This window comes from Mus caroli, chromosome 7 (assembly GCF_900094665.2).
Source record: "Mus caroli chromosome 7, CAROLI_EIJ_v1.1, whole genome shotgun sequence".
Classification (NCBI taxonomy): domain Eukaryota; kingdom Metazoa; phylum Chordata; class Mammalia; order Rodentia; family Muridae; genus Mus; species Mus caroli.
The window spans coordinates 100,914,284-100,936,699 of record NC_034576.1 but is presented as its reverse complement, the minus strand read 5'-3'; the positions used below and the strand labels follow the sequence as shown (position 1 = coordinate 100,936,699).

Below are 22,416 nucleotides of genomic sequence, written 5' to 3'. Positions count from 1 at the left end.
GAACTCACTCTGTAGACCAGGCTGGCCTCGAACTCAGAAATCCGCCTGCCTCTGCCTCCCGAGTGCTGGGATTAAAGGCGTGCGCCACCACGCCCGGCGCTATTTTTTTAATTGCTGTTTTTTAAATTATGTATATGTGCCAGATGTTCACTGTATACTTTGCCTTAATTGTCCAATTAAGTTATCATTACAATTGAAAGAGGTTTTATATAGGTGATTGCCTTGTGGTAAGGGAATGTAGTAAATGGGGCTAGTGAGTTAGACAAAAGTCAGGTTATACAGTCCTATGCATGGTATGTGTAAGGATTTATATTTGTATAAGTTTAGTTTTGATCCATAAAGTAAAAAAAAAAAGTAATCGGACAAGTTTTAGAAAAATTACTTGTTACATAACAGAATATAGATTAAAGGAGTCTGGATGTTAAATGCAGGAAATTAAATTAAATTGCATACTTTGTAGAGTATGGGACTAAGACTGAAGTAGTATAGCTGTGGGGATGAGAAGAAGCTGCCATACACAATTAGTGAGATGTATAACCCATTGAATAGAGGAGGTGGAAGCAGAAGAAAGACAGAATGTACAGAATGGCTTCTCTCGTAAATGACAGCACATGCCTGTAATCCCAACACTAAGCAGGCCAAGGCGTGATAGTCCCAAGTTTGCGGCTAGCATAGACTTCACAGCAAAACCTTCTTTTAAAATTAAAACATGGAGCCCATCATGAACACCTGTAATCCCAGCACTCAGGAGGCAGAGGCAGGAAGATCATGAGTGCAGGGTTGTTCTTACTTATTACTACATAGCAACTTCAGAGCCAGGCAGCATGAGTCCCTTTCTTAAAATATAAAATTAAATTGTGGAGCAGTAGTGGTGCACACCTTTAATCCCAGCACTTGTGGGCAGAGACAGGCCAATCTCTTGAGGCTAGCGTGGTCTACAGAGCAAGTTCCAGGACACCAGAACTACATAGAGAAACCCTGTCTCAAAAACAAAACAAAACAAAACAATAAAGATAAAGATAAAAATACATACAAAATGATATGACTGCAGTTGTAGTTCAGTTGGTAAAGTGCTTACCAGGTACACAGAAAGCCCTAGACTACATCCTCATACTGAATAAAACTATGTGTTGTTTGGATGTCTGCATTTTCAAAACCCAAGTTAAGAAGGTGGAAGCAGGAGGATCAGATGTTTGAGGTCGTCTTTAACTATATAATGAGTTTAAGACCAGTCTGGGCTATATGCCCTTAAAAAAAAAATAAACTGAACCAGCAAAATGGCTCAGTGAGTAAAGGTCCCTGCTGTTAAGCCTAACAACCTAAGTTTGATAGTTGGAATTTAAATGGTGGAAGAAAGCTAACTTCTTTCCTGAAAGGTGTCTCCTGGTTTGCACATACATGCCAAGGCATGAGTGCATGCATACACACACACACACACACTCACACTAAATGTAATAAAAGGGAAACTTTAATTGAAATTAAATCAGGGAAGATAACTAGTAAGCTTATGCCATGGGATAGGAATGGATAGATGTGATTTATGATATGTTGAGTTTGAAGTATTCAGTATTAATGATACCGAAGGCTTAACAGGTAGGCTGGAGTAAAGATATAGATTTAGAAGTTGGTTTGGTGTAGGTTACATCAAAAATATGGGGATAGGTAAACTGTTACCAAAGTAAAGCATGCTATTAAAACTAAAAAGATACAACCTTAAGGAATGTAGACAGTTGAGGACCACATAGAACTATAACCAGCAAAGGAGACTAAAAACATAAGTCAGAGATGCATAAAAAGAAAGACACTTGATGTCACAGAGTACAAACATTCTAGAAGTGAAAAGTAAGCAGGGATGGTAAGAAGATGACTCAGTGGGTTAAGGTGCTTACCTTCAAACCTGGCATCTTGAGTTCAATTCCCAGAACCCACAGAAGAAATAATAGAAGGAAAGCATTTGCCCTTGGAAGTTGTCTTTGGACCTTCACAGTCATATCATCTTATACATACATACATACATACATACATACATACATACATACCAATAGATGTAAAAAAGAAAAGTAACTACTAGTTGTCTCTGAATAGGTAAGGAAAAAAAAGATCAACCACCTACTAAAGGAAAATGTCAGCTAGTTAAGATGCTAAATAGAATATTCACTGTTTTGCTGAGTTTCTATACTCCTTTGCCTAAACCCTGTACTAGTTAATAATGAAAGAAGCCTACAGATTCAGAGGTGAAAAGAAGTTATGCTATAGTATTAATGAAGAGAATAAAATCTAGAGTATCAGTGACTTGCCAACTAACTTTATCTAGCAAGTTGGTATCAATATCAAGACTAGACCCATTTGTAAGTTAAAAGATGTTATCATTAGAAACAAATCAAGCTTTGGAATCAGTTGGATGTGAGTTTCTTTCTCACCTTTAGTTTTTTTCTTACCATAAAATGAAGAATAGAATATGTTTTATACTAACTATAATATTAATATATAATAAGGACTCCATATTTCTTAGCCTAAGAAACATAATGTTTCAGAAACATTCCTGTAAGCCTGGCCTGTTGGTGCTCACCTGTAATCCCTATATTCAGGAGATGGATTGTGAAATCAAGGCCAGCCTAAGATACATAGTAAGTTCCAGTTAGTATTTTGAAATAAAGACACAGATTAAACACATTCTCTTTATTGGTTTAGAGTTACAGGTTATATGTCAGTCAAAGCCCTTTGACTGCTAAAAGGAAATAATTGTGATCTTTTTATGGTAAGAAACTTATTTCAAAAATAAATTTTTAGCTAAGTTTTAAAATTGTATTATTTCATTAAATTACTACATTAAATGAAGACATAAAGATGTCTAACCCCAACTCTAGATATCAAAGAAATTATTAACTTATAGGGGAAAGCAACAAACCAGTAGAATGCCATGAAGCAGCAGTTCTCAACCTGTGGGTCATCACATATCCTGCACATTAGATATTTACATTACAGTTCATAACAGTAGCAAAATTACAGTAATGAAGTAACGAAAGAATTTTGTGGTCATGGCATGGTCATGGTTACCACAACACCAGGAACTGCACTTAAAGGGTCACATCATTAGGAAGGCTACTACCATATATAGTGTATAGGTAGATGTGAGTAGTTGCTTCTGTTGGAAGTGGAAGAGATCAGAAAAGACTCCAGAGAGGAATAATTTGTGTTGAATTGTCCAAAGTATTCGCCAGTTGGGGAGGATTTCTGAACAAAGTGAAGAGTGGTCTGTTTACAGATGCAGAAGCATGCCTGTGACACACTCAGAGAAGCACAGTGCTTTCTGGAGATTAGGTGAGGAGGCAGCACTGAGGCCAGACAGGAAGGTTGGGGTGGCAGGGGGCTTTGGGTGCCAAGTTAAGAAACCTGAACTTTGTTATGGTAGTGTAAGAGTCTTTGAAGGGTTGATTTAAATTGTGATTCTTCTGTACTGTGTCATTTAAAAGATGTGCATCTGTGGACAATTTTACATATTAAATCTTACAAAGGCATTGAATTTAACATCCACAAAACATTGAAGCCTGAAACTTGGGTCTGTGTAACTGGAGGTTCATCTAGGTAGTGAATAGTTTAGAAGCAGAAATGGGTACAAGAAATTTGTGTAAATGTCTTCACTTACTGATAATCTAGTATTCTAGATCATTTCATGTACTTGGGCTTAGCATTCTCTTTTCTTCAGGTAAGGATCAATTCTTTTAAGCTAAATGACACTTGGTAAAGGCCTATAAAAATCAAGTAACAGAGCTAGAAATTTGACTTTTTTTTTCTGAATACAGTTTCCTTTTTACTGTAGAACAGGTATGGTAAAGGGATTGTCAACATAGTTTATTCACCCTTCATGAACAACCCTTGTATCCTTGACCCTCCTTGACGGTAGCACAAAGACTGATGTTGAAGTAGTCGATCACTGATTTGAAATATTTTATGATTTCATTTGTCATGGCCAAGCTAGCCCTCCTGTGCCATGCCACCTAGCCTGATTGGTTTTATTTGGCTGGAATCTGGTTGGAATAACATGGGAAGGGGAGGTTTGGGATTCGCAGAGTGGTTGGAATAGGTTTTTGTAATACCTTCTTTCACTTATGTTTCTTTTAATATTTTTCAGATTTACCTAAAAGTAAAAGAACCTATATTCCATCAGGTAATTTTTAAAATGGTGTATTAATGTTATTTATATGAGTGTTTTGCTTACATGTATGTCTGTGTACCATGTGCATACTTGGTGCCTGTGAAGGTCAGATGTTATCAGATCACATGGAACTGAAGTTATGGATGGTTTGGGGCTGCCATGTTGGTTCTGGGAATCAAACCTGGGTTCTCTGCAAGAACAAGTGCCCTTAACTACTGAGCCATCTCTCCAGTGTGCTAATTTTTTTAAAGTTATGATACATTTAACTATTTAACAGTACATGCTTATTGTCTGTGTTTCCCTTCTTTAGGAAGTTATATGCAGATACAGTTTTTGAAAATGAAGTGATAAAATGCCAAAAAATTATTATTTGCCTAGAACACTGGTTCTCAACCTTCCTAATGCTGCAGCCCTTTAATAAAATTCCTCATGTTGTGGTGACCCCAACCATGGAATTATTTTGTTGTTACTTAATAACTGTAATTTTGCTGCTGTTATGAATTATAATGTAAATACCTGACGTGCAGGGTATCTGATATGTGACCCCTGAGAAAGGATCATTTGACCTCCTCAAAGTAATCATGACCCACAGGTCTAGAATGATGGCACATTCCTGTAATTTCAATATCTAAGAGATATTAGCAGGGGGATCAGGACTTTAAGGTGACCCTCAGCTACAAAGTGAGTTCAAAGCCAGCATGGGCTACATGACCGCTGGCTATACCCCTAGCTGGCCTAGAGTTCAGAGGCCTTCAACTCAATAGAGATCCATCTGCCTCTGCTACTTGCCTGACTGCTGTGATTAAAATAGGACAGTACCCCCAAAAGAATTTTAAAACAAAGATCACTTCAAAACAAAGCTGAAAACAGGAGTTAGGTAATAGGAACATACCTGGTACAGCCAATGTCACAGTCTAGGTGGATATTGATATCCAGCAATATAAGTACAGTATCACTCCTGGAAGCTGAAGAAACCCAGGATCTTCATGCATATGCACACACCTAAAATCTTTTTATGAAGCCTAATGTGGTACCACACATCTCTAATGGCAGCAATTTGGAGATAAAGAAAGAGGATCAGGATATGAAGGCCAGCTTAAGCTATGTTAGGTCTCTGTAAAATAAATAAATTAATTAATTTTTAAAAATGTCTTTATAATATTATGATCTGGAAAAGACTAGACTGCAAACTCCTCAAATATTTTCTCCTTATATATTTAATGGATTTTTTGAGGTGAAGGTTATAGATAGAGTCTTGTGCCTGATACCATACAAATTTCAAGCTTCTGTTTTCACAGACAGCCTTACAAATTAGGGGTTAGTAATTTGAGCTCATATATAAAATTATCTTAAGAGATATGAGCTCATATATAAAATTAGTTGCCTTTAGACAACAAATACAGTATTTACGAGGCAGAGCTAGGATCATAACGTAGATTTTCATGACTTCCAGTGTGAATGGGAATGTTCTCCACAGGCTCGGATGTTTGGATATTTAGTTTCCAGATGAGGGTGCTGTTTGCAAGGTTTAGGAGGTGTTCTCTTTTGGATGAAGCATGTCACTAGAGGTGGGCTTTAAAAGTTTAAAGACTTGTTGCCATTTTGAATTTGCTCTCTGCCTTCTGCTTGTGCTTAGAGATGTGAACTCTCAGCTTGTACTCTAGCCACCATTCTTGTAGCCTGCTCCCTCCACTCTGCATCATGGACTCATAACTCTCTGGAACCATAAATCCAAATAAACTCTTTCTTATATAAGTTCCCTTGGTCATGGTGTTCCGTAAAGCAATAGAAAGTAACTAATACATGACTCCTGAAACCATTCTTTTAACAAACTAGCTACCATACACACACACACACACACACACACACACACACACACACACACAAGCACGCGTTCACACAAACACAAAGTCAAGGTAAATCCTTCCAGAAAGTAGAACAATGTCATACTCAGAGTGGGCAGGGACCATTCGTATGTCTTCTGTCATACCTTCTCTTATTCATCTGCATCTTTTTTTTTTAAAGAAACGTTTTAAGATTTCTTTATTTAATATGAATACACTGTTGCTTTCTTCAAACAGGGCATCAGATCCCATTACAGATGGTTGTGAGCCACTGTGTGGTTGCTGGGAATTGAACTCAGGACCTCTGGAAGAGTACCTAGTGCTCTTAACCACTGAGCCATCTTTCCAACTCCTCTTTGTACTGTTTTTTACAATAAACTGCCAAGCAATTGCACAAACTAGCTGTATTTCCCACTGTTGGAAGAAATTACAAATATAAAATGAGATAGTTAGACTTGGTGGTGAACACCTTTAATCCTAGCACTCTGGGGCCTGGGGCAGGAGAATAGATTAAGGATGAGATCAATATTAGTATGAACTCCTGATTTGGATGCTCTATTTAGAAAAATCTACAATGAATTTAGTATTACAGGTAATAGGTATCAAATGGGTTTCATGTTTCTCCTGATGTGATCACTTGAGGACACAGCATCATTTTAGTAAATCATGAAGAGATACAAAAATCCAAACTAAAGGAAATTCCCCAGAGTAACAAACATGACTACAACCCTTAAAAATATCGGAGTCATAAGCCAGACGGTACATAGACTGTAACCCTAGAACTCTGAAGGCTTAGGGAAAATGGATTGTAAATTTAAATCAGCTTAGGCCAAGTGTTTGTTACAGGATATTTGAACCTGTTTCTAGTTAATGTGTGGTTCAACCCTTAGCACATACCTTTAATCTGGCTGGAAGTCAGACATGCCCTGAGTACTTCTTTGATCCCAAACAATGAAGGTAAAATTAATTTTTAGAAGGAAGCACCCATGTTTGAATGTCATGTTTAATAGAATTGCGGAAAAAAAGTGACAAAATCAGAAAGAATAGAATAGGATATGCCCAACTCTCATAAGAACAGAAAGGAAAAGGAAGCTCCTTAAGCGAGAGACAGACAGTACAGGAGGAAGAGAATACAGAACAGAAGAGAGTTCACAGGAATACATAGGGTTGAGAGGGAGAGTAGAGCAGCACAGAGAGGGAGAAGGACACAGTTCTACCAGGAGAGTTTTACAGAGACACATTGAAGAGAGAAAAGGCTAGACACAGGTAAAGACAGAATGAGCAAAAGAATGAGAAGGAGCCAGAAGATTAGAAAAGATTGCTAGTTAAATTATTAAGGCCATGCAAAGGAATTCAGAGGCCTTGAGAAAAGCCAGATTGAATAAGTAAGCTGGGAGAGGAATTTGAGGCTAGAATAGTTGAGTTGAACCAGCCAGCTAGAGTTCAGAAAGAACAAGAAAGAGTGAGCTTACTTGGCAGCAAGTCTGAGAGGCTGAAAACATTTTAGGCCTAGATTAGATTATATGGAGGCCAGACACTTTCAGGACTAGACCTAGGATAGCAGATGGCAGTAAGCCTCCCAGACAACAATTACAATTAGCAACATTACAACAGGAGAATAAAAGTTACTTTTACAGTTATGTAACAAGATTCTGTGGGCCACAAAAGCTAAATTCATCAAGCACAGGAAAGACTGAGGAACTAGTCTGGACTAAGAGGACTTCAGAGAGTATTCCAGCTTGCCTTCTATTGCTGCAATAAACACTGTGACCAAAATTAACTTGAAAGGGATAGGTTTTATTTCATCTTACAGCTTACCGTCCATCACATACAGAAGTCAAAGCAGGATCTCAGGCAGGAATTTGGAAGTAGGAACTCAAGCTGAGACTGTAAGATTTACTGGCTGGCTCCTCATGGATTGTTCAACTTGCTTTTTTTTTTTTTTTTTTTTTTTTTAAGAGGTTATAATTTAATTACCCTCCCCTTTCCTCTATCCAAACCCTGTCATATACTCCTCCTTCAAATTCACAGCCTCTATTCTTTAAACTAATTGTTATTGCATGTATATATGCATTTGTGTATACAAATATATTCTTAAATATAACCTGCTTGTTCCACATACTGCTACCTATCTATATGTTTTCAGGGTACTGGGTACTGGACAACCAGTTGGTGTGTTCTTCCCTTGGGAGGGCCATCTCTCCTATTTCCAGCTTTCCTCAGTTGCCTGTAGTTCTTTGTGTAGGGTTGAGGCATCAAAGGCTTTTCTTTATCCAGTTTGGCATGTTGATCCACCGGTGTTATTCTTGTTCAGCTTATATTTGGACAGTCAGGTTGGTGAGACTTAATGGGTGTAGCTTCTGATACTACTAGGAGGGACACAGCAGACGCCCCAATTCTGGCTCTTACAATCTTTCCATCCCCTCTTCTGAAATATTCCTTGAGCCTTAAGTGTGGGAACTGTTCTGTAGATGTATGTATTGGGACTGGGCTCTACCTCTCTGCATTTGCTTGTGGTTATTGGAGGAGAATCTACAACCACTATTTTACTACACTAGCATAATCCCTAACAACAATCTGTAAACATCTGTCCTTACCCACAAGTGAGTGTAATCTTCACAACTATTAACAGATCACCTTCTCTTTGCAACAGATGGAGACTATTACAGAAAATCTCAGTTTGCTTTTTAATAGTAACTCAGGACAACTTACCCAAGGCTGGCACTACCCACAGTGGGCTGGGCCCTCCCCACATCAATCTTTAATCAAGAAAATGCCCTCCAGATTTGCCTATAGGCCAATCTTGCAGGCATTTTTTCAGTTAATGTTCTCTCTTCCCACATGACCCCCAGCTTGTGTCAAGTTGAAAAAAACCCAACCAGCACAATTGCGAGGTGTGATGACTAAATGTAACCTTCATGCCCTGTGTAGTGGTTTTGTTTTGTGTTAGATGGGGTCTTACTATGCTGCTCTAGCTGGCCTGGAACTCACTATGTAGACCAGGCTGGTGTCTACATAGTGCCTCCCTGAGTGCTGGGGTTAAAGGCACCAACAACCTTGCCCCACTTTTTTGTCTTTTGGGGTTGCCTATTACAAATATTAAGACAACTGTAAGTTTTGAATTAGGCCATTTATTATCATGCCACCAATATTATAGTCTCTGTGTTTATACTTTGGATATCAAATAGAATATCTTTCTTTAAGGGGAAACATGCATCTGAATGTTAAGTTATAGATAAGTTATTAGGTGGTAAGGAGAGACACAGAGAGAGATATTGTAGCAAAATACTAAATGATTGCAGACTCTGGGTGACCACTATACTAAGTAGATATCATTCCACACTGTGACATATGTTGTCACTCTTTTTTTCTTAGTGTTTGGTCTTTATAGAGAATGTCTTACTATATAGCTCAAGTTATCTTCAAACTTGAGCCACTTCTGCCTCAGCCTTCCATGTGTAGGGATTACAATGTGCGCTACCACATCTAGCCTGTTTTCATTCTTCTGAAGGTAGCTTTTGCTGAATCTGATTGTTTATTTTAAGATAAATGGTTAGTGGGGCTGGAGTGAGCGTTCAGTGGTAGAATATCTGCCTAGCAGTCAGAAGGCCTTGGGTTTAATCCCTGGCACCACGAAGAAAACAACAAACAACAGTAAATGAGTTGTCTGATCTTTGACACAACTATCCATTATTTGAAAAAGAAGGGGAAAGCAAACTTATCTAAAGAAACACTGACTGGAAAATTTAGAATCTTGATCTCTTGACACTGGATAAGCCATACAGATGTTTCTTCTTGTTTTTAAGCTTTTAATTTCTTAATTTATAAAGATAGTGAAAAATGGGACAGCAAAATGGCTCAGCAGGTTAAAAACCCTTGCCATGCAAGCCTTATACTGAATTCAGTCCTTAGGTCCCATGATGGAAGGACATTTCTGCATACATTAATCCATAGTCACACATATTTCTCAAATACGAACACACCCAATAACAGTACATTTAAAGCCTTGTAAAATGTTGAAAACAAGAAAAGGTATTATAAGTATATGAAAACAATATAAGAATGCAACTTAATAGTTACATTCGTTAAATTTTATAGTACAACTTGATATTATCCTACATAGGGCTAGAGAGATAGATAGCTCAGTGATTAAGAACACTTGATATACTTACAGAGAACTGGGGTGCAGTTCTCAGCACCCACATGACAGCACAGAACCATCTGTGACTCCAGGACCAGGCAATCTGATGCCCTCTTCTAGCTCTGCTAGCTCTGGGGGTACCAGGCATGCACATAATACACGTTCTTACAGGCAAATCATTCATGTTCATAAAAATAAATGAACATTTTAAAACTATATGTTAAGATATCAAATGACATGTAAATTCCTGCCCATGATAAATGATGGAAAGCTACTAAAGGGTATTTGACTTTAGAGATGAATCGTGATATAAAACTAAAAGGAAAGGGTTAATAAGCAGCAAAGCTAGCCAGCTTCAGTTTCATGAGGAGGGAAAGTACTGATAACAATTCTGCTTGACTATTAAGTCCAAGGTGATCCAGAAATCTCCCAATGAGACCCCAAATTCACTGATTTAATTTGATGGTCTTTCAAATAATGTTATACCCTAATTACATAGCTGCCACATTAAATAGATAAACACCAGAATATCTTAAAGCAAAGGAACAAAAAGAAAAGCATATGTAAGAGTAGATTAAAAAAAAAAAAAAAGCATACCTAAGGAGCCAGTGAAGCCATTTTAGCAGCAAATTGACAAATCAGTAATTGATATCTCAGAGAAAGACCATCTGCTGTCTCAAGGAGACCTGTTATTTAATTTGCCTGGCAGAGTAGATGTCTGCTTAAGATTGATTCCCAAATGTATATGGAGACTTATTTTTTTGCCCTTGACCCTCAGATTTTTGTTAAAGCACATAGTGTAAACAATATGAAAAACAAGAATCTGCATAGTTTGGGTTAACTTTTTCTATTATGTTTCTTTATATATTTTATTATTAACTATGCATCTCACATTCTTTTTTTTAATGTGCATTGGAATTTTGCCTTCATGTATGTTTGTGTGCTAGAGTTGGATCCATTGGAACTTGAATTAAAGATAGTTGTAAACTGCTAAGGAGGTGCTAAGAATTGAACCCAGGTCCTCTGGAAGAGCAACAAATGCTCTGAGCCATCACTCCAGACCTTTATTATTAATTAGGAATGTAGGGAAACATTTGGAAAAAAGATAACTAGTAATTTTGATGTTATATGCCACATTATATATAAATATGTACACTTGCATATTATATAGTTTGATCTAACCAGTATCATGCTAAAATATCTTTCTTTATAAATAACTGAGGGTTTGGAAGGACATTGATTTGTCTGCTTTTTCTCATCTGGCTAATGGCAAAGCTAGGAAAAAATCTTTTAAAAAAATTTCATAGCCTATATTATTATATGATACTCTGATGCCCAGTTACTTTGGAATCTTATTTATTATGAAAAAGATCAGTGCTGTGTGTTGGTTGACTTTGAGATAGGGTCTAGCAATATAGGCCAGGCTACCCTAAAACTAATGATCCTCCTGCCTCAGCCTCCTGAGTAGTGGAAATACAAGTTTGTGCATCTGTCCCCCTTTTCTTTTTAAAAACTGACTTTAAACTGGACATGGTAACATACAGCACTTTCAAGACTAAGGCAGGAGGATCCAGAGTCCCAGGCCAGTCTAGTCTACATAGTAAGCCGTTGTGTAAAATAAAAGAAAAAAGGAAAAAGAAATGGGAGGTATGGATATATTAGCTTGGTGGCAGGATACTTCCCTAGTGTATATGAAGCTGTGGTTCAATCCTTGTCACCACAGGATAGATGGATGGATGGATGGGTGGATAGACAATGGATGGAATGGATGGATGGATGAGAAGGGAGGGAGGGAAGAAGGGAGGAAGAGCTGTACTGACTACTTTCTTTTTCAATCCTATTCAGGTCATGTATGGAATGTTGGTCTTTACATTAGTACTTCGTTCTATTTATATTGTTACATGGTAAGTAGTTTGGGTTTGCCATCAACATTCTGATAAAAATATACTCAGGCTTGCAACAGTAAGTCTATATTCTAAATTGGAATAAAATAAAACCTTCCTGCAGCAGAATAAGATAGAAAGCTATAACCCAGAATTTATTTATGATGTATGGAAGACTTGTTATTCAGGTGACTTATTAATGTGCATCATATAAAAGCAAGAGTTCTGGGCTGGAGAGATGGCTCAGACGTTAAGAGCACTGACTGCTCTTCCAAAGGTCCTGAGTTTAGGTCCCAGCAACCACATGGTAGCTCACAACCATCCGCAATGACATCTGACGCCATCTCCTGGTGTGTCTGAAGACAGCTACAGTGTACTTACATGTAAAAATAAATAATAAATCTTTAAGAGAAAAAAAAGCAAGAGTTCTAAATAAAGAAATTTGAAGAAAATATATATGAGACATCTGCTTTAATATGTATAACATTGACTAGGATGTTAAAGGCTTTGAAAAGTACTACATTAAAAAAAAATGTTTTCGTTGTGTTGGAGAAATGGCTCAGCAACAGTTAAAAGCACTGGCTGCACTTCCAGAGGTCCTGAGTTAAATTCCTAACAATCACATGGTGGCTCACAACCATCTATATTGGGATCTGATGCCTTCTTCTGGCATGTAGGCATGCATGAATTTAGAGGATCCATATACATAAAATATATTCTTTAAAAAATTAAAATTCAAGGAATAAAAACAAATGTTTCTTTCTCTGACTTGCTTGGCTAGGTTAAGTAACACCTCTCAAAGAAGGCTGTAGTGTCATCTAACGTTTTACAGACTAGGAAACTGTCTCAGCAGCAGGGACTGCACCTAACAGGCACATGGCCAGCTCCATCTGCCTTGCCTTCTCCCAAGATCATGTAAGAGCTATACATAGTCTCTAATAGAATTTATGAAAATTAGATAATATTCATGAGAGTACTTTAATTAGGTCCTAGCCGTACAGTGGGTGCTCAGCTCAGTAAGTGGTATGATCTGGGTGGTTTCCCATTTTGGTTCTTAAAAGAAACCTTTTATTTTGAGGTAGTGTAGAAATGTCTGTGTAGTAGAGTATCACAAGGGAGTTGGCACAGACACAGTGGAATACAAACATCAGCAGAAGGACCCTGTGTGGCTCCTTTATCTATTCCCTGCCCCCAGTTCCACTCCTGTCCTTAGTCCTGAGCAACTGCTGGCCTTCTACTTTTATAATTTTGGCATCTAAAGTTTTATGAATAAAATCATACAGAATATAACCTTAGAGATTGTTTTTTGAACCTCTGGATACTAGTGTAGGCTTTTCTCTTGCTGAGTAGTGTTCTATAGTAGTATGCTATAGATGTATCACAGCTGAGTAACTTCCAGATTGGGGCTGTCATAAAGCCACTGTGAACATATATGTGGAGGTTTTTATGAAAACACATGTTTCCTTTTTTCTGGAATAAAGTCTCAGAGTGGAATTGCTGAGATGTATGGTGATTGTATGTTTACCTTTTCTTATAACTGCAGAATGTTTTCAGAGTGGCTCTACCATTTTTGCCTGTAATATATGAGTGATTTTGTTTCTCTGCATCCTCACTAGCAATTTTTTTCTTTTTTCTTTTCTTTTTCTTTTTCTTTTTTTTTTTCTGAGAAAGGGTTTCTCTGTGTAGCCCTGGCTGTCCTGGAACTCACTTTGTAGACCAGGCTGGCCTCGAACTCAGAAATTCGCCTGCCTCTGCCTCCCGAGTGCTGGGATTAAAGGCATGTGCCACCATACCCAGCCTCACTAACAATTTTTATTCCAACTATTAAAAAAGTACATGCTATATTTTATACTTTAATTTGCATATTCCTAATGGTTAATGATATTGAATGCATCTTCGTATGTTCTTTCTTTTGCCATTACTATTGTCTCTTTAGGGAACTATGTCTTTGCTCATTTTTTCTTGTATTTACAAGAATTAACAATGATATTTTCTTGCTTTTAAAAGTTTTAAGATTTTAATTTTTTGGTTAAGTATGTAGTTTACAATATTTTCCACAATCTGAATTTGTCTTTGATATTATTTTTAGAATCTTGTTAGTAAGCAAAAATTCATAATTTTCATGTCATTTTTAGTTTTCCTTTTTGTTATTTGTTTGTTTTGAGATGGGTTTTTACTATATAACCCTGGCTGTCCTGGATCAATATGTACACCAGGCTAGTCTCAGACTAATAGAGATCTACCTGCCACTGTCTCCTAAGTGCTGGGATTAAAGGCATGTGCTACACACCCAGCCTGGGCATGTTTTAAGAGTTCCATTCCAGCGTATCTATAGTGCTTATGCTGTGTATTCTGTTTGCTGTCTGTGTACATTTACAGCCCGCTAATGGCTAGTTAGTGTTGGCAGTTTCTAGTGCAGTATAGAAACCTAACCTCCTTTTTTTGCTGTGTTAGTTTTCTGGGGTTGTCTACCAGAGTGCTAAAAGCTGAGTGGTATAGAGGCTCTAAGTACAAATGCAGGTGGCTTCCTTCCATTCCGCTCTTCCTATCTTCTGCTGGTTTGCTGGCAGTTCTGATCTTACTTACTTTGAAGTTTCTGCCTTCGCTGTCATATGGTATTTTCCCTGTGTCTTCATATGGCCATATTCTTGCAAGGACACCAGCTTTCTTGAAATAAAATGGACCTGTTCCTATATAACCTCATTTGAAATATCAAATGAGTGAAATATCAGCAGTGATCCTCGTTAGTAGTCACATCCTGAAGCACTAAATAATTCTATGTATCTTGGGAGTGGAGAAGAAAATAATTCAACATGTAAAGTACCTTTATCTTGCTCCATTTAAAATACAATTATCTAAAACATTTCCTCTACATACATTTAGAACTACATCAGGTAACATTGAGATTTTTGCCTCAATTGTAGTATGTTTTCTTTTAAAAACACGCAAAAAAAGAAAAATGTATTTTCTGTTTTTGTTGTTTGGGATAAGACAGTCTTGCTGGTATTGCCCAGGCTAGCCCTGAACTTGTGATACTTCTGCCTTTACTTCGTGGATGGAAGTTTTGGTTCTCCATTTGCTAGGCCTGGGGAAGGAACTACATGTGTGTGTGTGTGTGTGTGTGTGTGTGTGTGTGTGTGTGTGTGTGTGTGTGTGATATATGTCTAACTATAGCAGATGATTATTAGTTTACGTTTTCTGTCTTGCTAGGCTGGCCTTTTTTATAGTTCATTGCTGGAGAAAGTGGGTCTTGTTGGGACCTTTTCTGTCTGTACCCAGACTTCAGTTACTGGCTTGTTCCATTCCAACTCCAGGTCCACTAGCCCAAAAAAATGCATACCAGGCAGTGGTGGCACACACACCTTTAGTCTCAGCACTCAGGAGACAGAGGCAGGCAGACCTCTGAGTTTGAGGCAGCCTGGTCTATAGAACGAGTTCCAGGACAGCCAGGGCTATACAGAGAAAGCCTGTCTCCAAAAACCATGAAAAAAAGGAATATATGTGGTAGATGAACCTGAAGAGCACTGTGCTAAGTGAAGTAAGCCAGGTTTACATAAAGACTACTGGACCCGGTGAAGTAGCTTAGTAGATAAAAGGTACATTCGGCCAGTACTGACAGTTTGAGTTCCTTCCATCTCTGGGGCCTTAGTGGTGGCAGGGAAGAATTACTCCTTTCATGTGGGTCCCGTTATACCTATGCATACACATCACACTAAAAAATAATGTAATTTTAAAAGTCAGTTTTTAAAAAGGAAAAAGGGGGGAAAAAGAATGTTAAGTATACCACACAGTCTCTCTTACATGTAAGTGAAAATGCTGAACTTTTCTTAGTGTGCATGGTAGTTATCAGAGGCTGCTGTGGGGCAGGGAGGCAATGAGGAAATGTTGGTGGAAGGGTACAGAGTATCAGACAGGAGGAATAAGTTTTCAAGATCTATTGCACAAGAGTTTACTATGCTGAGTAATGTGCATTTCAAAATAGCTAAGTGAATAAATTTCAAATGTGATACTACAGAAAAATGACAAGTAAGATAATAGATAATTAGCTTGATTTAATCATTCCACATTGTATGGATAGAACATAAGCATATATCCTGTAAGTATATTAATCATAATTTGTGTTATATAATTTGTCAATTAAAATAATATTTTTTTAAAAACACAGGGAACTTACAACTATCATTTTTCAGGTCTTGGGGCCCCTACTCCCTTTGCTCCATCTTTCAAAGTCTTCTAATGTCTGTTTAGTATTATATATAACACAGAATTTTCTGGAATTTAGTGGAAAGAATAGGGAAAAAAATCAGTTTACTCCATCTTTTCAGAAGCACAATCCCCTCTTGATTCTGTTTTTAATATAAGCACTTTAGGGAGATGTAAAGAAACATAAAACACATTTATCAGCTTAACTGCAGTCTGATAGGATATAGGTGTGCTGAGAAATACAAATATCTTTTTAAATGGGCCAGTGAGATGGCTCAGTAGGCAAAGGCACTTCCCTCCAGGCCTGATGGTCTGTGTTTAATCCCAGGACCCACATGTCAAATCTTAATTTTAACATTTAAAAGGAAAGAACCAGCCCTCAAAAGCAACATGCCAACAAAACACACACAGATACACAGATAGCTGCCCTCTCATAATAAAAAGATTTTAAAGTATTTACTATTGGCAGTCTTTATGAAATAAAATTATCTTTTATCTGACTTGCCATACCTTCTTTCTTGTATCTCTGTTTAGTGATTGTCCATTTTCTCTTTATTTGACCCTAACTATATTGTAAGGTTGCTGTTGTTTTCAAGACAGGGTTTCTCTGTGTACCCCTGGCTGTACTGGAACTCACTTTGTAGATCAGGCTGGCTTTGAACTCAGAGATGTTTGAGTGCTGGGACTAAAGACATGCACCACCACAGCCTGGCTCATTGTGAGCTAACTTGATAATCCCTAGAACCCGAGAACATGCTCCTGTATAAAGGTTCTTAATATCAAATAGAAAATTTCAAACTTTTGTTTTAAATTGTGACTGAAATCTTAAAATTCCTCTGTAATAAAACACCTAGAAATTCTGAATTAAATACAATAAACTTCAAATACTAGCTAGCTTAAAAAGACATAAGAAGAACTTCAAAGCATCAAATCCAAAGAAACTGTGGAGATAAATGAGCACTTATATGATAGTTAGCTTGAAGCGACTAGAAGATGCCAGCACACTAACATCTTTAGTTTCAATCTCCTCAGAATAAACAGAAAATCAAAGATTTTAGTTTAGGGCCCGAAGATTGCTCAGTGAATAAAGGTACTTGCTGCCAAATCTGATGACCTGAATTCAATCCCAGGACCCACACGGTAAAGGAGGGAACAAAATCCTGTGACTTGGCCTCTGACCTCCACATATATAACATGGCCTTCATGCATATGCACACTTGTGTACATTTACACACAAAATAAATACATGTAAAATAATTTTTAAAAACCAGATAATTGGAACTGTTTTCCCATCACCATTCTGCATGTAATAGATCCAGAAAGATTAGGCCAAGAAAAAACAATGCCCTCTAGTAAAAGAAGATGGTAAATTGTCCTTTAGTCTGAAGTTTTAGAATGTATATCACACACACACACACACACACACACACACACACCTCCTGTAGTAGTTTGAATAGGTTTGGCCCTCATAGACTCATGAGTTTGAATGCTTGGTCCGTGGGGAGTGGCAGTGTTAGAAGGAATGGCCTTGTTGGAGGAAGTGTGTCACTGTTTAGGTTGGCATTGAGGTCTCTATGTTCAAGCTATGCCCAGTGTCGAGTTCCAGTCCCCTTCTGGCTGCCTGCAGAAGACAGTCTCTTCCTGGCTGCCTTTGGATCAAGGTGTAGAACTCTCAGCTCCTCTAGCCCCATGTCTGTCTGGATGCTTCCTGGCATGATGATAATGGGCTATAGCCCTGAAACTGTAAGCCAGCCCCAACTAAATGCTGTCCTTCATAAGAGTTGCCTTGGTTATGGTGTCTCTTCACAGCAACCCTAACTAAGACGACTTCTTTGAGAATTTATGAAGAAATGTGCCCTTCAGGCACCATCATGCCAACAGGGGCCTGGCTGTTTGCAACCGGCCCTTGTGGCAGACTCAGGGTGCTGTTAGTTGTTTACACTTGTCCCAACTACTACACTACCAAATGCAGTATACGCAGATCCCAGTAATGTGCAGACACTTTACAAAAGAGTACTCACGGCTCATCTTTCTGAAATATCCACTTTACTGTGCAATTTTGAAGATAGAAATTTAAGTGATTTTCAAGAACTGCCTTCCTTCCCCTCAACAAAATGTAGAAAAGACAGGAAATAGAGTGGAGAAAGAAATGAGTCAGGAAACAAGATCTGGTCTCTGTAATTTCCTCAACTCTAGTACATGACATAGGAAGTTTTTTGGGAAATGGTACCCTTGATCAAATCTATTTCAGTGTGTAATGGTTACTTACTTCCACAATGAAAGGCATGTATTAAAGGAACTGATCAGACTCTCTCTTGAGATGAAATAGAAAAGTACTAAAATCCTTCTCTAACGGCAAAGGTTGTACAGCCCTATGCTCTCAGTAGGCATAAACTTCCTGAGGCAGGAAGACCACAAGTTTGAAACCATCTTTGGGCTACCTAACAGTACCCACTCTCAAAAACAAAAAGAAGGGAAACCAGGCATGGTAGCATATGCCTTCAATCCCAGTTCTTAGGAGGCAGAAGCAGGAGGATCTATGAGTTCAAGACCAGTCAAGGCTACATAGTAAGATCTCAGCTCAAAGTGGGGTGAGGAACAGTTAAATAATGAACTGAGCTTACAACTTTAAGAATTAGAAAGCAAAGGCCAGATGTGTTAGCACTTGCCTATAACCCCTGTACTTGAGAGGTGCAGCAGAAGTCCAGTGTCATCCTTGGCTATATAACAAGTTCAAGGCCAGCCTGGGCTGCATGAAACTGTGTCTCAAAACAACAAATTCTAAATCAGATAGAGTAAACCTGAAGAGAAATGAATGATAGAAATACCAAAGAGCATAGTATTTTGAAAGTATCAGCCATCTGTTTTGCTTCCATCTAGCTTTAAGACTACAACAAAAACTTTATTTTAAATGCACAAAGCCACAAGGAAAAGATTCAGTAAAATCTTCAAAACAGAAAAGTAAATAGATTTCTATAAATTTATTATATTGACCTAGAAAGCCACATCCTAAGCCAAGAACCTCACCTTGCATGACAGAGTGTTTTTAAGTATCAGGCAATAGCAGGAACAAGGAGTCTGGGAAATAATTGGGAGACATGACTAGAAATCAGCAAGTTTTTAAATTTCCAAAAGCCCCATGAGAAGCTTGAAGACAGTAGACCAGTGCCATTGAATTTCTAAAGAAAGATTTCCAACCTAGAATTCTATAGTTAACTATACTAGCAACAAAATATGGAGAAATGTTTTCCTATATTAAAGTTTTCAAAAGAAGTTTAAATTCAATAAATTGTTGGTCAGGAACACCCTTGTATTAGAAAATTTGTTTCACCAAAAAGAGAACAATATGAAAAGGAAGAAGGTATGGAATTCCAGACAGGGACTAACCCAGGAGAGAGGTGAAGGCATTCTCTAGGGAAGGAGAAGAGAAATAACTTCTTAGATAAGAGCTTTACACCATGAAGGCAACCAATGTAGAATGAAGGCTAATCACACCAGACACAGATATTTTGAGAACTCTATGTATTTTATTCCCATGTCCTGTGCTGGATGGGTAGTGTATCTCCAGAATCTTGTCTGTACTGAGCATGAATGGACCATGTGCTGATGAAGTTCTTGCTCTCTCCTTCGCGCCCTGCTACCTGGATAACCAAAGACATTCATTTCACCCTACTGAAGAATTTTGCTTTGTCCTTCCTCTGAGAACTGAAGATTTGCCATGGTAAGTTTAGACAATTACCATTAAGCCAGGGATGGTAGCATATACCTGTGATTGTAGCACAGAGACAGGAGGATCTGGAATTAGAGATCACCATCCACTGAGAGTTCCCGGGCTACCCTTAGCTACATGGCTGCCCCTGCCTCAAAAAACTCAAAACATAGATAAAACAAAAATAAATCACTATTTATGTGCAGATGTTTACACTAAAACAATAAAATCTTTTGAAAACCTGGTGTTATTCTTTACCATATTTTAAAAATAAAAGATTCAAAAACTGTATACCTGTAGATTTACAATAAGTATTCTATAAAATTCAGCACATATTCACAATCTAAAAACAAAAGACCTTACTAATGAGTAGTAAGAAGGAATTTTCTTGGCTATAAATTCTGTGGCATATAAAATACCTAAAGTGTGTGTTTTTTCAAAGTCTTGTAGTATCTAGAATAAAATAAGATTATTATACGATTGTCATTTTACTCAGAATTATGCTGATGGAAGTCCTGTCTAACATGGTGTTTGAAGATAATACAAGTATGTACCAAATACCAAACAAGCAAAACCACAAACATGTACCCAAAAGACTAGTAAAAAAAACTAGTAGAAGTGAGTGAAATTTATCAATTATAGGTGTCTAGTCAGGATTCCAAAGAAAATTCATATTTTTAAGATTGACTTTATTTTTATGTATGTGTACATGTGTGTATGTGCATAGTAGTGTAGGTGCCCTTGGATGCCAGAGAAGGTATTTAGATTCCCCTGGAGCTAGAGCTGAAGGTGCTTTTTAGCCACTGGTTATGAGTGCTGGGAAACAAACTTGGGTCATCTGGAAGAACACCAGGTTCTCTTAACCACTGAGTCATCTTTCTAGCCTGAGGTGGGTAGGAAGTCATTTCTATATGTTAATGGGAATGAATGGAAAGTGAAAAATTTTGATGTACAATTTACAACATCATGAAATGGTTAAAGTAGAAGTAACAAATATGTGCGCGTTTACTGCTCTAGAGATGATGGGACAAGGGGAGAATGGAGCCGATAAATGAGGCTGACTACGTCTCATACAGTAGCCAACTTTATTCAGAGGATCAGGCAATTTATACTGTGACGGTTAAGAGTAAAATCAAAGTACAAGCCACACTGCAAAAACGTGTTTTTCCATCGAGACATATAAACAAATAATAGCCATCTGTAATAAATAATTTTAAAGGAACTCATTCCTATTTGCTACTCCTGGGAGGGGCACTAAAACACATTCCAAGAACAATGTGTTTTTGAAGAAACTGAGGTCATAAGACTCTTGTATTGTTTTCTTGGAGTTTTCTCACAAGTCTCAGAATTCTTTTCACCCGACTCCATTCTTGGACAGTGTTCCAGCATGTGCCAGATTATGCATTGAAAGCAACAGTTTTTTGCTGAGACTAAAGGAACTAAATAAATTGAGAAATATACTGCCTTACTGGTTAGAAAAGTCAGTATCGTTAAGGTGTCAGTTTATCTAAATTTGTCTGCAGGTTAAATATAATCATGATCAAAATATTTTCAGGCTTTTGGTAAAAACTGTGAAATTTGCTGGGCATAGTGTTGTGTACCTTTAGTCACAGCACTGGGGAAGCAGGCCAGCCTGGTCCAGATAGAGAGTTCCAGGTGCTCCCAGTACTTGGGAAGCAGAGGCAGGTGGATCCCACTGAGTACAAAGACAGCCTAGTCTACAGAGCCAGTTCTAGGACTACACAAAGTCAGGGCTACACAAAGAAAACCCTGTCTTGAAAACAAAACAATAAAAAGAAAATATAAAGAGAGTTGTAGGCCAGCTGGACTGCATATCCCCTTTTCTTCCTTTCTCATCTCTATCCTTCTGTTCTTTCTTTCTTGGTCCTGGAATGAAACTAGGGACCCTAACATGATAGACAAGTTTGCTACCACTGGGCAATCCCTCAGACATTGGGGGTAAGTGGTGGTACTAATTTACATTTCTACCAGCCTTGTACAAGTGGTTCCAGTTATTCTGAATTCGTGCACACCTGCTGTGTCAGTCCCCTTTCATTTCAGTTATATCTCACTAGTGCAGTGATATTTTATTGTATTTTTATGTACTTTTCCCCAAATTAGTAAGGAGCATTGTTTTTGGGGTTGTTTTCTTTTGTTTTGTTTTTGAGACAAGGTCCACATAGACCAGGTTGGCCTATAGCTCAAGGCCATCCTAGGCAATCATAGCAAGAACTTGGCTTGAAAAAAAGTACAAACTTGGTTCTTAGAGACTGTGTTCAAAAAACAAAAGGCAAGTCACAGACTTGGAGAGAATATCTCCAAAATATATATGCAACAGAGAACTCACACCAAAATTTATTTTTATTTATTTTTTAAATTTTTTATTAGGTATTTTCCTCATTTACATTTCCAATGCTATCCCAAAAGTCCCCCATACCCACCCCCCCCACTCCCCTACCCACCCACTTCCCACTTTTTGG

The 22,416-nt window shown here is 37.8% G+C and overlaps 1 protein-coding gene across 3 annotated transcripts in view; it reads left to right on the top strand.

Annotated features, from left to right (window-relative positions):
• The window catches only part of Acer3 (alkaline ceramidase 3), a 77,888-nt gene that overhangs the window by 43,390 nt on the left and 12,082 nt on the right, over window positions 1-22,416 (top strand). For all 3 annotated transcript variants that reach the window (XM_021167164.2, XM_029479541.1, XM_029479540.1), the window contains exons 6-7: window positions 4,133-4,168; window positions 11,987-12,045. In XM_021167164.2, coding sequence (XP_021022823.1) covers window positions 4,133-4,168; window positions 11,987-12,045 — 95 coding nt within the window. The remainder of the gene's footprint in view (window positions 1-4,132; window positions 4,169-11,986; window positions 12,046-22,416) is intronic.